Genomic DNA, 12,126 nt, shown 5'->3' with positions numbered 1-12,126 from the left:
AGGTACCGGGTAATAACCTTGGGAATAATTCCACCACGGCTAGATTGTTCATCTTTGCTGCAATTTACACTTGTCACGAGGCAATTAATTCATGCTCTCATGTTATATTGATCCACACACAATCTCCCTCAGTAGTACATTACAGTTCATCTTCAGCTTAAAACACACATGTGCTCGCATGTTGCCTGAGTTATCTGCCTTATATCTGCAGTAGCTGGATTTGCATACTATACTAAGTATATTATTTCTATATGTATAGAGGCTTCACATCTTACACAAGGTGTTTGTTTGCGCTTGATGTGGAGTGCTTAGATAGTTTACGTGATGGTCACTGATGCGTTCATTGTCTTTATTTCAGATCACAGGAATAGAAGGAAAGAGAAATGAATAAGTAGAACGTCTTCTTGAATTCTCTACGTCTCAACAAGCTGCCTTCTCTCCGTATTCCCTTTAAAAGTTTGACATTTTCTGAGTTTTACCTGCAGACTTCTAAAATGAAGTGTGAATTTGCATATTTCCATTACTCTAATTGGAAACCCGACTTGTGAACTTTCTTTGCTTCTTCTCTCTGGCACCTTTGAAGGTTACCTGTTGTCATTAAATCGCCATAGATGGATGCCTTGTTAAACTCAAGGTTCACTTCATTTTAAATTCCGACAAGGCCTCCTGCTGAAACATTTGTCTCTGATGTTTGTCCTTGTGTTTGTTCTTAACTCGGCACAGCGAAGGAAGGAAAGTGAAGGGAGTGAAAGACAATTAAGTCAAATATTTGGCGGCTCCATTTCCTAGAATTTCCAATGACTCTCTTCTCCTTTTTGCTTTAAAATCACTCTTCTTGTGCAAAAGTTTCACTCCTCACTGCTGACAGAGCTGCAGCATCTTTGCCTGCTGTGACTTCATGGCCTTTTGCTTGCACCTGCTGATACACATGTTGACTTTTCTCATCACAACAGCCACAACATAAATCATCTGTTCATGATCTTAAAACAAGCTATGTTTGCGTTTTCCTGACATGAAACCTTGACCTCCTTTGGCTAATTTGTTTGTTTTACAGTCAAGGTTAGAATAATGCTTAGTAGAACTCCAATGATTACCATATTCATCAATTAATCAAAATAGTAAATGAAGAGTCTTTAGATTTAGACTCTTTGATGGACAAAAGTTTGAAGACGTCACTTTGGCCTGTGGGAAATTGCGACCATTTTTCACAATTTTTTTTTACATTTTAAAGTCAATGAACGAATAATCTTTAAATAACTGGCAGATAAATTGACAATAAAATAATCTTTAGTTGCAGCCCTCATGTTTAGGTTAGGTAGGGTTAGTGTAAGAGGGGTCAGACTACATTGCTGAGACCAGTTCCCTGATTTAAGGGTGAATTTGGTGGCAGTAATAAACCTTCATTTGCATATTCCCAAACACCCGGTCCCACTAAGATTAACATTTTTTTAGTAGCTGACCAAACATGTTCAGTACTATATTAAGTGAAATACTACATGATGTTGGTAATTTCTTTTTAACCATGGGGGCTGTCAGTACACACTTCAAATACAATCTTCTTTGGTGGTGTATAGAGCCCAACCCACTCCATCCTCCTCCTCTTTCTGTATCTCCAGCCATGTACCTACACCTCCTTCTCTCTCCCTCCCCTCCTCTCTCCTGCATCATCCACTCATCAGCTTGGCTGGTCTGGACTATCTGCACCTGACAGGTGAAGAATATGGAAATATAGTTCAAAACAGCAAAGGAAGCTTGGGGAGGAATCTTGATTTGTGGTGATCTGACCTCTTTGTGGTGTTGAGTAGGACCACTGGTCTCTTTCATGTGGTATGTATGAAACACATTTTGTCACACATTGTGTGTGTCTGTGTGTGTGTGTTTGTGTCATTCGTTTTAATAGCTTATTGAATGAGAATCATAGATTGAATGAGACAAGAAGGTGGCTGGATCACTGGAACATCTGAATTCTTGATTAACCAGGGCTGCATCTCACAGTCACTTTCATTAAGAATAAATTGTTTTTCAAATCAGTCAATGTTATTGTCAAGTCTATAAAATGTCAAAACATATGAAAATATTCCCATCATAATTTTGCAAGGTCCAGTCCAAGGTGACTTTCTAAATTGCTTGCCAGTTTTTTGTGGCTTGACTGAAGTGTTTTCCAATACGTTCTTCAAATTCTTTCATGCATGCACTGATAATTCAAAAAAAGTTTCCGACCAGCTGGGAATACACTTTTCAAACTGTGCTTTAAAGGCACGACTCAGGCTGAGAGTCTAAGGATCCCTGTGTGTGAACGGCCTTGATTTGATTTGACTGGAAAAGCTTTTTACCTTCATTGTGATAAGTTGATCCATTTGTCTTTTCTCTGCTTTTATCCCATTCACGTGGCTGCAGGCTTTTACTTTCAAATCCCTCTTGGCACTCAGCCTTGAATGTATCAAATTAGATGTTGACGTACTTCTACTTCTTTAAAACCAGTTTTTCATATTCCATCAAGTGAGGTTGAAGGTTGCCTTTAGAATAATGGGGGAAAGATCAAAGCAGAAATTGAACTCTGATACGCCCGACTCTGAATGCCGGAGGAAACAAAAGGAAAACCGTCCTATTCATTAATTCCCTGACATGTATCCATATCCGCAGCAAATTGGACGGTCACACTCATTTTTAATTATTAAGAACCCTCATTTGTCGTCTCGCTGATGACATCACAAACTCTTTGTTGTTGCGGTGATATGTGATCCAGTTAATATCAATGTGGAGACACTGGATACTCTTGTTTTGTGATTGAGGGTCTGGAGAATTGGTGGTTGCGGTGTTAGTGATAGAAGGGGGGGTGAAATCTACTGGAATTAAATGTCTTGCTGAGTTACAAAGATGTCCATGATATATGGACGTTACAGTGTTGGGTTGCATTTTGATTATGTCCACAAGTGGGCAGTGGGGTTTTCTGCTCAAGTCAGTTTGATCACTCAACGTTGAGTCTACTGATGGAGAACGAACTTAATGAGCCAAATGTGAAACTGGTTGACAAGCTCACTGTCATGACATAGGTTCCCTCTCCTTTCTCCTCCACCAGAGCAGGGAAGGGCGTGTTCTCAGCCATGAAGCTCGGCAAGATCAAGATCTCTAAAGATGATCACAAGAAAGGAGGTAAAACATCACACAGGACCATGCCTGCCTGACCCAAAATTAACGTCATTGAATTGAATTATTTTTGCCTTTTCAGTTACCTGGAGGGAAAATTAATGTTCAAGCCCAAGTATCAAGTCGTTATTAATGATATACATGTAAACAACAAGCAGCAAGTTTTTTTGAGAAGAACTTAAGTCATGAGTGCCCCCTCCCCTAGAAAGTTTGAGACCACAATAGAGTCTCAGACCTTTCAAATTGTTTTGTTTTTAGATTTGATGGTTGGGAACTGTACGATTATTATTAGTTCAGCCTTGAAGTAATTGGGATTTATATACATAGAATATAAGAATATACTGAAATCCAACCTAATTATCCACAAATTCTTTAATTGTTGATTTACTTAATTTCAATTATCCAGATGAGCCGGCGGTCCTGGACATGGAGGACCTGGACAGGAAAGCGATGCGTCTTGCTGGATCACTGGACCCCGACACCATCTCTCTGGCATCTGTCACCGCTGTCACCACCAACGTCTCCAACAAGAGGTCTCATATTTGTTCATACACTGAGACATGCGTACACACACGGTAGAGAAATACACTCGAATACTCACATCAGCACACAGTAGGTTAAAGCACACAGCCTTAATGGTCTCAATTATTACTGAACCAAACTGCTGATGCTGCAGGATAAATGGAAGCTGGTTGCACAGTGACCCCATTTAACCATGTATATTTCTGAAGGTTAACGTATTCAACCTGGAATTATGGAGAAATGAGAGCTTTCATAGTTTTAAGATTCAAACTTAGAATTGAGTTTGTGGAGGAGAGTGTGCTCTGTTAATCCACTGGAGAAATATCACTGATTGTGTTGAATTCCTTTAGGTCCAAGCCAGATATCAAGATGGAGCCAAGCTCTGGACGACCAGTGGACTATCAGGTGTGTGTGTGTGTGTGTGTGTGTGTGTGTCTGTGTCTGTGTGTGTCTGTGTGTGTCTGTGTTTATGTGTGTGTTTCTCAGTGTTCGTCTTTGCACGAACGCTCATGAACACATTTCCGCCTGCACATCTGCACATACAAGCGTATCCAAGTTCATTGATGTGGCCGGTGCTTCCTCGTCTACTTCTCTTCAGGCTTTTTTTTTTTATTTGGATCGTGGAATACAGTTAGTCACTTTCTTGCCAAGAGTTAGACGATAAGATTGATATCACTCTCATATTTGTGGGTGAAGTACAGAGCTAGAGCCTGGAGCTGATTAGCTTAGTTTATCATAATGGCTGGAAGCAGGTAGAAACAGCAAACTTGTCTCTTTTGAATGTTTAAAAATATTTCATCTTGCAGCTTACATCTCGTCTTTTGAATTAATAAACTATAACTATCTTTTAGAAATACAGCACTTAACTCTAAAAAACTAAAACTGCAAATTCTTGTTTTTACATCTGTGTAATGACTACACTAACGAGGTACAGTGTACTAATAAGTAAGATTTAGAGGTGCTGTTAGATACATTTTTTAGCTATCCTATTCCCCCTGCTTCCAGTTTTTATGTTTTACTAAGTCCCCTGGCTCCAACCCCATACGTAGAGCAACTGTTTGACATTTTGTGAAATATGCTTACATCACTCTTGTGCCAGGAGTTACATGAGAAAGTTGATAACACACCACTCATATTTTTCTGTGAATATAAGGCTACAGCCTGCAGGCAGTTAGTGCAAAGACTGAAAACGTGGAGAAACAGCTAGCTTGGCTTTGTCCAAAGCTAACAAAATCTGCCTACCAGCACCTCTAAATTTCATAATAAACACATGAAATCTTGTTTTTTAAGTGTGAAGAAAACAAGTAGCAGAATAATTGTGGACAGAGTGTAACTGTCCCATGGCCTATTTTCATGACCTATTTTATTTAAAATCATGAATTCATTTATACACCAGACTGCAATCTTGGTGTAATCACAGGCTGCAGACTCTTCCTCTCTTTCTCTTTTTATTTGTCTCTCTCTGTTCCCCTTCATTATCCAATGACTAATTAAACCAGAGGGATTGCTGTGATGTAGAAACCTTTACCTTGGATCTAGTCTATCAAATGCTACATTACTTTAGCCTGGGGAGATGTCTGCGGAAACTCACAGGCTAATAAAGTATCTAGAAAAAGCCTCCTGGAATCAAGATCACTAGAGTTTGTGAAAGACCAATTAGTTTTGTATTTTTTGTTTTTTGTCTTTCAATTGTCCTCAGGATCATTACACTGTCGTTGCATGACTTAATAATGGCATTGCTGTTGGTTTCCTCACAGTTGGGGTCAGATTGTTTTAGCTTTCATGCCGGCTGTGTCCCATCAGATCAGCATCACAGTGATCGAGGCCCGGCAGCTGATAGGCCTCAACATGGACCCTGTAGTGTGTGTGGAGATCGGAGATGACAAGAAGTACACGTCTATGAAAGAATCCACCAACTGCCCGTACTACAATGAGGTGAGCGCTCTGAAGCAATAAACTTCATCCTGCAAAAAGGCAATGGGCACTTTTTTATACATACACTAACTTTCATCACTACTAAATGTCAGCTTGACTTCTTCTTCCTCCTATTCTCCATATATTGTTTCTCCCATTAAAACAAATGTAATTGTAATTGCAATACTCAAAGCACATTAGGTAAACAGGATGATTGGTATCATACACTAAATGTATCTCATGCTAGTGGCTTATTAAGTGAGAGGTGTTTATCACCATGAAGACATCACCCACTTCCCTTTTTTTTCTGTTCTCCTGCAACCAGAAAGATTTCTGCGAAAATGTAGAGAGTTAAATGCAATCTTTGATGGTTGGATGTTTTAATGATTTATCAACTCTTAAATACTTCACATAAAACTCCTAACTACAGGGTTCTTGCCATCTCTTATATTCCTGAACAGTAGGCGGTGTTTTGCGAGTGGTGAGGGTCATGCAGAGCTCAGCCTCTGAGTTGGTCCTGCAGGGAGTGGAAGTGACAATTTGTCTGCTATTGATTCCTCCTGTTTGTCTGAAAAACCCCTGTGGATGGACAAACTGGAAACCAGAGTTTTCGAGATAATAGTCCCCCCGGCTTTCTCACCTCGTGTCCAGACCCTCCAGTTTGTTCAGACTCAGTGCCGCTTCAGATGGCTTCACAGTTCTCTGGAATAATCATCTGACAGTGGCTGTATCATCATGAGACATCGTCATAAGAAATACAATGTCATCACATTTCGCTTGTTTTGAGGTGGAGGAGGTGACTGACATACATTTTACCTACTTGTTAAGGATATCCTCTTTTTCCATGTCCCTCCTCGTTCCGTTTCCATCTAAGTAAAACAGAATGTGATGATTTGCTAATCCTTTTTGACATTTACTCAATTGAAAACAGTACAAAAACAACAGATTTAATGTTTTACCTCATCTGCTTCATTGATTTTTGTAAATATCTGCTTTTTCTGAATTTGATGCAGCAACACGTTTCAAACAAGTTGGGACTGGAGCAACTAAAGACTGGGAAAGTTGTGGAATGCTCCAAAAACACCTGTTTGGATCATTCCACAGGTGAACAGGTTGATTGGTGACAGGTGATAGTGTCATGATTGGGTATGAAAGGAGCATCTTGGAAAGGCTCCGTCGTTCACAAGCGAGGATGGAGCGAGGTTCACTATTTGTGAACACATGACTGGATAAAGGATGTTACTGCATGGACTCAGGAGTTCCAACTTTTTTGGAAATAATATACATATTTTATCCTGATATGCTGCTCATATACTTGTGTTGAGAACTTTTACAATACCAAAAGCCTGCCGGGCACAGGCCCAGGGGTCCATAGCCTCAGGGGGCCCCTTTTTTCATAATCCTTTGATATTGAGTATCTTCCTACACAGAGTCTGGTCTAATGTTTATTTTTTATGCTATTTTTGTTCATCTTCTCCTGCATAATTCATTCACCAGAAAGCACAATAACTCTGCTTAAAGTAAGCATAACCAACGCCAAAGGGTTTTTTTTCTTTTACAGTTTTCTGTAATATTTTTTATTACAGTACAACATATTGTGTAATATTTGTGGAGAGAAATGTCTTTATGGCTCAGATGCTGCAGCAGGAAGCTTTAGGAAGGATTTACACAGACTCTCTTTATCTCCAGCATGATCAAAATACTTTCAGGAAGTTCAGGATCTATTTTCAACGTGCAAATTTAGAGTTATGAATCACCTACATAACACCGCCAAAGAAGAGATCACTCACTTGTGAGTGACACAAGGGTTTCCCTTAAGAGGGGAGCTTTTTTTGTCTGTTCCCAAGGGCCCATTGTCTGATATTGATCAAAGTCAATGATCTACAGCCATATACCTCTGACTGTCCTGAATGCCCTCTAAATGCCTCATGTTAGTCTTTGTCTCCATATGAAAACCTCAGAGTGGAAAGATAAAATGATCTCAGGAGACAAATCTGACTTCTTGTGGTATCTTTACACCCTGCCCTCGCCGTAGTAAAGTTGCACATAAGATGCCTCTGAAGACACCTACAGCAAAGACATGGCAGGGCTTTGATGTAGACCTTTAAATCAGCCGTTTCTTTTCAAAGCCATTCATCTTTGCCTGAAAGCTGAGGGGATAGGGCTGTGATGGCGCTACGATATCAGCTGATCTCCTGCGAGACTGACCTGATGATGAAAAGATCATAATGTTTTCTCTGCTCTCCGCAGTATTTCGTCTTTGACTTCCACGTCCCTCCTGATGTCATGTTTGACAAGATCATCAAGCTGTCAGTAAGTACACACTACAGCACAGAAGCAAACTGTTATAACCCCATTTTCATACTTGTCTTTAAAGTTTGATTTTAGAGCATTTTGCTGCATAATTGTGTGTGCTAATGCAGAAAATGTGAATATTTTGGAGCTACTATAGGCAAGTCATTAATTATTCTGCTGCTGAGTTGATATTACTGCCCTTTGGTATGTATAGATAAGTGTGCAGTCGTAAAAAGATATTGTTGGTAATAATTGGGTTAATTAATGATCTAAGAGAGCAACTGGTTATGTTTAACGTAAAATGGTGAAGACACTGTGCAGCCCCTTGTTAAACATAAAGTCCATAACCATCTGTTTCCCCATAACAGTCACACTTAATTATTCATAGCCGTTTCCAGATCAATAGTGAGGTTGTCGGATTTTGCTCTTTATTTTAATATTTAATTCTCAATTTTGTGTAGGTTATTCACTCTAAAAATCTTCTTCGGAGCGGGACCTTGGTGGGAACCTTCAAGATGGATGTTGGGACCGTTTACTCGCAGCCTGGTAAACTACAAGCTGCAGGTCTGATGTTAAGCTAATCATAATGTTTGTGCATGGTCCTAATCGTCTGGCATCTCTCCCAGAACATCAGTTTTACCACAAGTGGGCCATCCTGTCTGATCCTGATGACATAACAACAGGGTGTAAAGGATATATAAAGTGTGACATCGCTGTGGTCGGGAAGGGCGACAACATCAAGACCCCACACAAGGCTAACGAGACCGATGAAGACGACATCGAGGGGTAATGAGCTGTGATGGATGTGCTAGTTTTAGCTTGAATTGATATTGATATGTGATGACTATAACATAAAGTGGTGGAGAATTATACATATTTTATTCAAAAACTGGGCAACAGTTGCAAATATTCCATCCTCAATAACGACTTCTCTAAAGAGAATCACCTTTAGAAAGCATCTTTAGAAAGCTTTTTTTCTCAGGCTCCACTTTTTGTTAAGCTTGATCAATACCTCCACGATCTTGTCTCTGAATGAGTTTTTGTGCTGCTGTTTGTTTCCAGGAACCTCCTGCTCCCAGAGGGCATTCCAGCAGAGAGGCAGTGGGCAAGGTTTTACGTAAAGATCTACCGCGCTGAGGGACTTCCTAAAATGAACACCAGCATCATGGCTAACGTGAAGAAGGCCTTCATAGGAGAGAACAGAGACCTGGTGGACCCCTACGTTCAAGTGCAGTTTGCCGGGCAGAAAGTAATTCACTGCACGTCCTGCTATTTCTTATTCTTTACGAATTTCTCACTGTGGTTATTACTCCCCAAGGGATTATTACTGCTCCCCTAGAATGCGTTGGTATGATAATGGATACAAGTGTAGACATCTGTAGTGTGGATTTTCGAGGCTTAACTACCAACTATATTATTATAAAGGAGCTGCTTGTTTAGCTTATTTTGAGTAAAAACTATGAAGACTTTATTCCTGTTTGAGATGTTTTGCAGCCATAACGCAGAGATTTAGAATAACTACCTTTCATTCAAATATTTGTTTTCAGAATTAGACAAATAAGTGTTTTGCAAAGTTACTTACGAGTCCTTCTTAGTTTAGAATTTCCAGCAGTGTTTTCTTGCTGGCAGCAGGACAGTAGCACAAAGAGGGCATTTTTTACTATAAAGACTTAAACTTTGAAAAGCTGCTGAGGCATCATATTAACTTTTGCTGAACTCCAAATGCATTTTTACACAAAACCAGGACTGCAGATTTTGTACCTTATCTTCTACGTTGAAAATGCAGCCACTATGAGCACAAGAAACATTTACTCACAGGCATATGAGAATTGTTTTAGGACAAAATGTAAAGCTATCCTTTAAGTAATTCATATTTACTCCTAAACAAAAGCTTTCCAAATTCTCTGTCGGCAGAAAGTAGAACACTTCCTTCAAAGATAATATTATTAAAACAGCAGTATCAGTTATTTTTGTATTTTTACTCACCATCTTGAACTTGTTACGCCTCCAGGGGAAGACTTCAGTCCAGAAGAGCAGTTATGAGCCAATCTGGAACGAGCAGGTCGTCTTCACTGAGCTGTTCCCTCCACTCTGCAAACGCATCAAGGTCCAGATTCGAGACTCGGATAAGGTCAACGATGTCGCCATAGGGACCCACTTCATTGATCTACGCAAGATATCAAATGACGGTGACAAAGGTAGGTCAAAGCACACACTGTCTTATTGATTAGCTGTCAGGTTCATTAATAAGTCTGTCTTAGCTAGTTAATATTTCACTTTATGTAGTCATTGGCTGTGCTGCAGTAGATGAATCGAACCAAATGACCCACCTGACCCTTTGCTAATGGCTGTATGAATTTAGTGGGTGACATTCAAATTGGCTTACGATCAATACATACATTAGCATATATTAAACCAAAGTACAAGTTCCATTTAATGCAAAAATTCCTCGCACACCACAAGTGATACAGTTTTCTAGCAGTGGATGGAGGTAGAATTGGTGAGCATGACCAGTCATTTCTTCTTAAACTGATCTTTTTTTGTTAATCAGGGGTGGGCAGATCTAGTTTTTGATGCATTGCATGTAGATACTTTTAAAGACTTTAATAGAATTGGCAAATCTTTCTTCGGACATTTCTTTTCCCTTCACCTTCTCTAGGGTTCCTGCCCACTCTGGGTCCAGCTTGGGCCAACATGTACGGGTCCACCCGTCAGTACACTCTGATGGACGAGCACCAGGACCTGAATGAGGGTCTTGGAGAAGGCGTGTCCTTCAGAGCTCGTCTCCTGCTCTCCATCGCTGTGGAGATCCTGGACACCACTTCCCCGGACATCATAAGCTCCACTGACGTGCAGGTGGAGACTGTGTCCAACATCTCAGAGGTGAGAAGAGCCTGCAGATGCACCTAAATGGTTTTGCATCATTTTTTCTGTATCTGTTTGAAGATATTATTTTATATGTACACAGCTGTTATCCTGCCCTGTGATCCATGAGAACAGCATGCTGTTTGACCTATTCTGAACTCCTGACCCCACAATAAACAGTATGATACTACAATCAACCACTGTATTGGCACATGTGTAGTTAACTGCTCATCAGGGAAATCAGAAACATTAGATGCTTTGCCTTGGGGCAAGCTTGCCAGCTATTCAGCCTCTTGGCTGTTGGTGCAAATGAGTCCCCTGGGAACCTCAGTCACTGCCAGCATGAGTCTGTGCCAGTTGTCAAGTACTTTGCTTTGAAAGTGAGATGGATACTAATTTGAGAAACAATGCCAATCAAAGAAGCGCTGTAAATTGCCTCTTTTTATCTCCTCTCTAAATATTTGAGAACTTGAGAACTTGAGATTAGTTTTACACTTCATTGGCCATCTATAACACCAAGTAAAATGTGTTCACTGGTTTTGGATCAGAGTATTTGTCAGTGTAATTTCTGACAACAGGAAAGGATGCCAGTAATGGACTTTGGAGGTGTAACATAAAAAAGTATTTTCTTTGAAGCCCAAAAAATTGCAAGCTGGCTGTGGTCCATATGTAGTCAAATTAGATGAAGTTCTTAGAGAGACTATCCCCATATGAGCTAAGAATCAGCCTGACAGTCAAAGACATTTCTATCAATGCTAGATTTCCGCTTGTACGATAAAGGTCATGTGATTTACCGACAATGTCAGACTGTGAGGGCATTTGCAACCATTTGTTCTGGATTTAAGCCGCTATGGGCCAAGCTGTATTGGCTGCTTGGGGGGCATTGTGATGAAGTGCTGCAAATAACACCTTTTAAAAGACTAATGACTCAGGATTTATATATATATATATATATATATATATATATATATATATATATATATATATATTTTTATTTATTTATTTATTTTTTGATAACATAGGGAAGAAAATATGGTGCAAATGAACTTACAAATGTAATGGAATGAAATGCACTCACAAATGTATAATTCATAGAGGAGGCCGGTAGTTTTATGTGTGTAGTGAATTACAGTAAAGAGATTCTGTCGTTCTTCCTCCACTGACTCTAATAAAGTGAATACACTGTATTCTAATAAAATGTTTCACTTCTTATGTATTGGCCTTCTCCTTCTTCTTCTCCATCAGAGTGCCACTGGGAAAATAGATGAGTTCTTCCTCTTTGGTTCCTTCCTGGAGGCCACCATGATCGACAGGAAGATTGGTGACAAAACAATAAGTTTTGAAATCACGATAGGTAAATAAACCTTTTTGTCATCCTGTTAA

General features: G+C 39.8%; 1 protein-coding gene across 1 annotated transcript in view; it reads left to right on the top strand.

Moving 5' to 3' along the window:
* Positions 1-12,126, top strand: part of otofa (otoferlin a) — a 77,241-nt gene that overhangs the window by 43,844 nt on the left and 21,271 nt on the right. Inside the window, exons 6-16 of the mRNA XM_041958102.1 lie at positions 3,080-3,153; positions 3,554-3,680; positions 4,020-4,074; positions 5,473-5,604; positions 7,834-7,896; positions 8,340-8,424; positions 8,505-8,664; positions 8,941-9,127; positions 9,890-10,076; positions 10,538-10,761; positions 11,989-12,097. Of these exons, the coding sequence (XP_041814036.1) occupies positions 3,080-3,153; positions 3,554-3,680; positions 4,020-4,074; positions 5,473-5,604; positions 7,834-7,896; positions 8,340-8,424; positions 8,505-8,664; positions 8,941-9,127; positions 9,890-10,076; positions 10,538-10,761; positions 11,989-12,097 (1,403 nt within the window). The remainder of the gene's footprint in view (positions 1-3,079; positions 3,154-3,553; positions 3,681-4,019; positions 4,075-5,472; positions 5,605-7,833; positions 7,897-8,339; positions 8,425-8,504; positions 8,665-8,940; positions 9,128-9,889; positions 10,077-10,537; positions 10,762-11,988; positions 12,098-12,126) is intronic.

This window comes from Chelmon rostratus, chromosome 18 (assembly GCF_017976325.1).
Source record: "Chelmon rostratus isolate fCheRos1 chromosome 18, fCheRos1.pri, whole genome shotgun sequence".
NCBI classification, from domain to species: Eukaryota; Metazoa; Chordata; class Actinopteri; order Chaetodontiformes; family Chaetodontidae; genus Chelmon; species Chelmon rostratus.
This window is presented reverse-complemented; position numbering and strand designations above follow the sequence as displayed.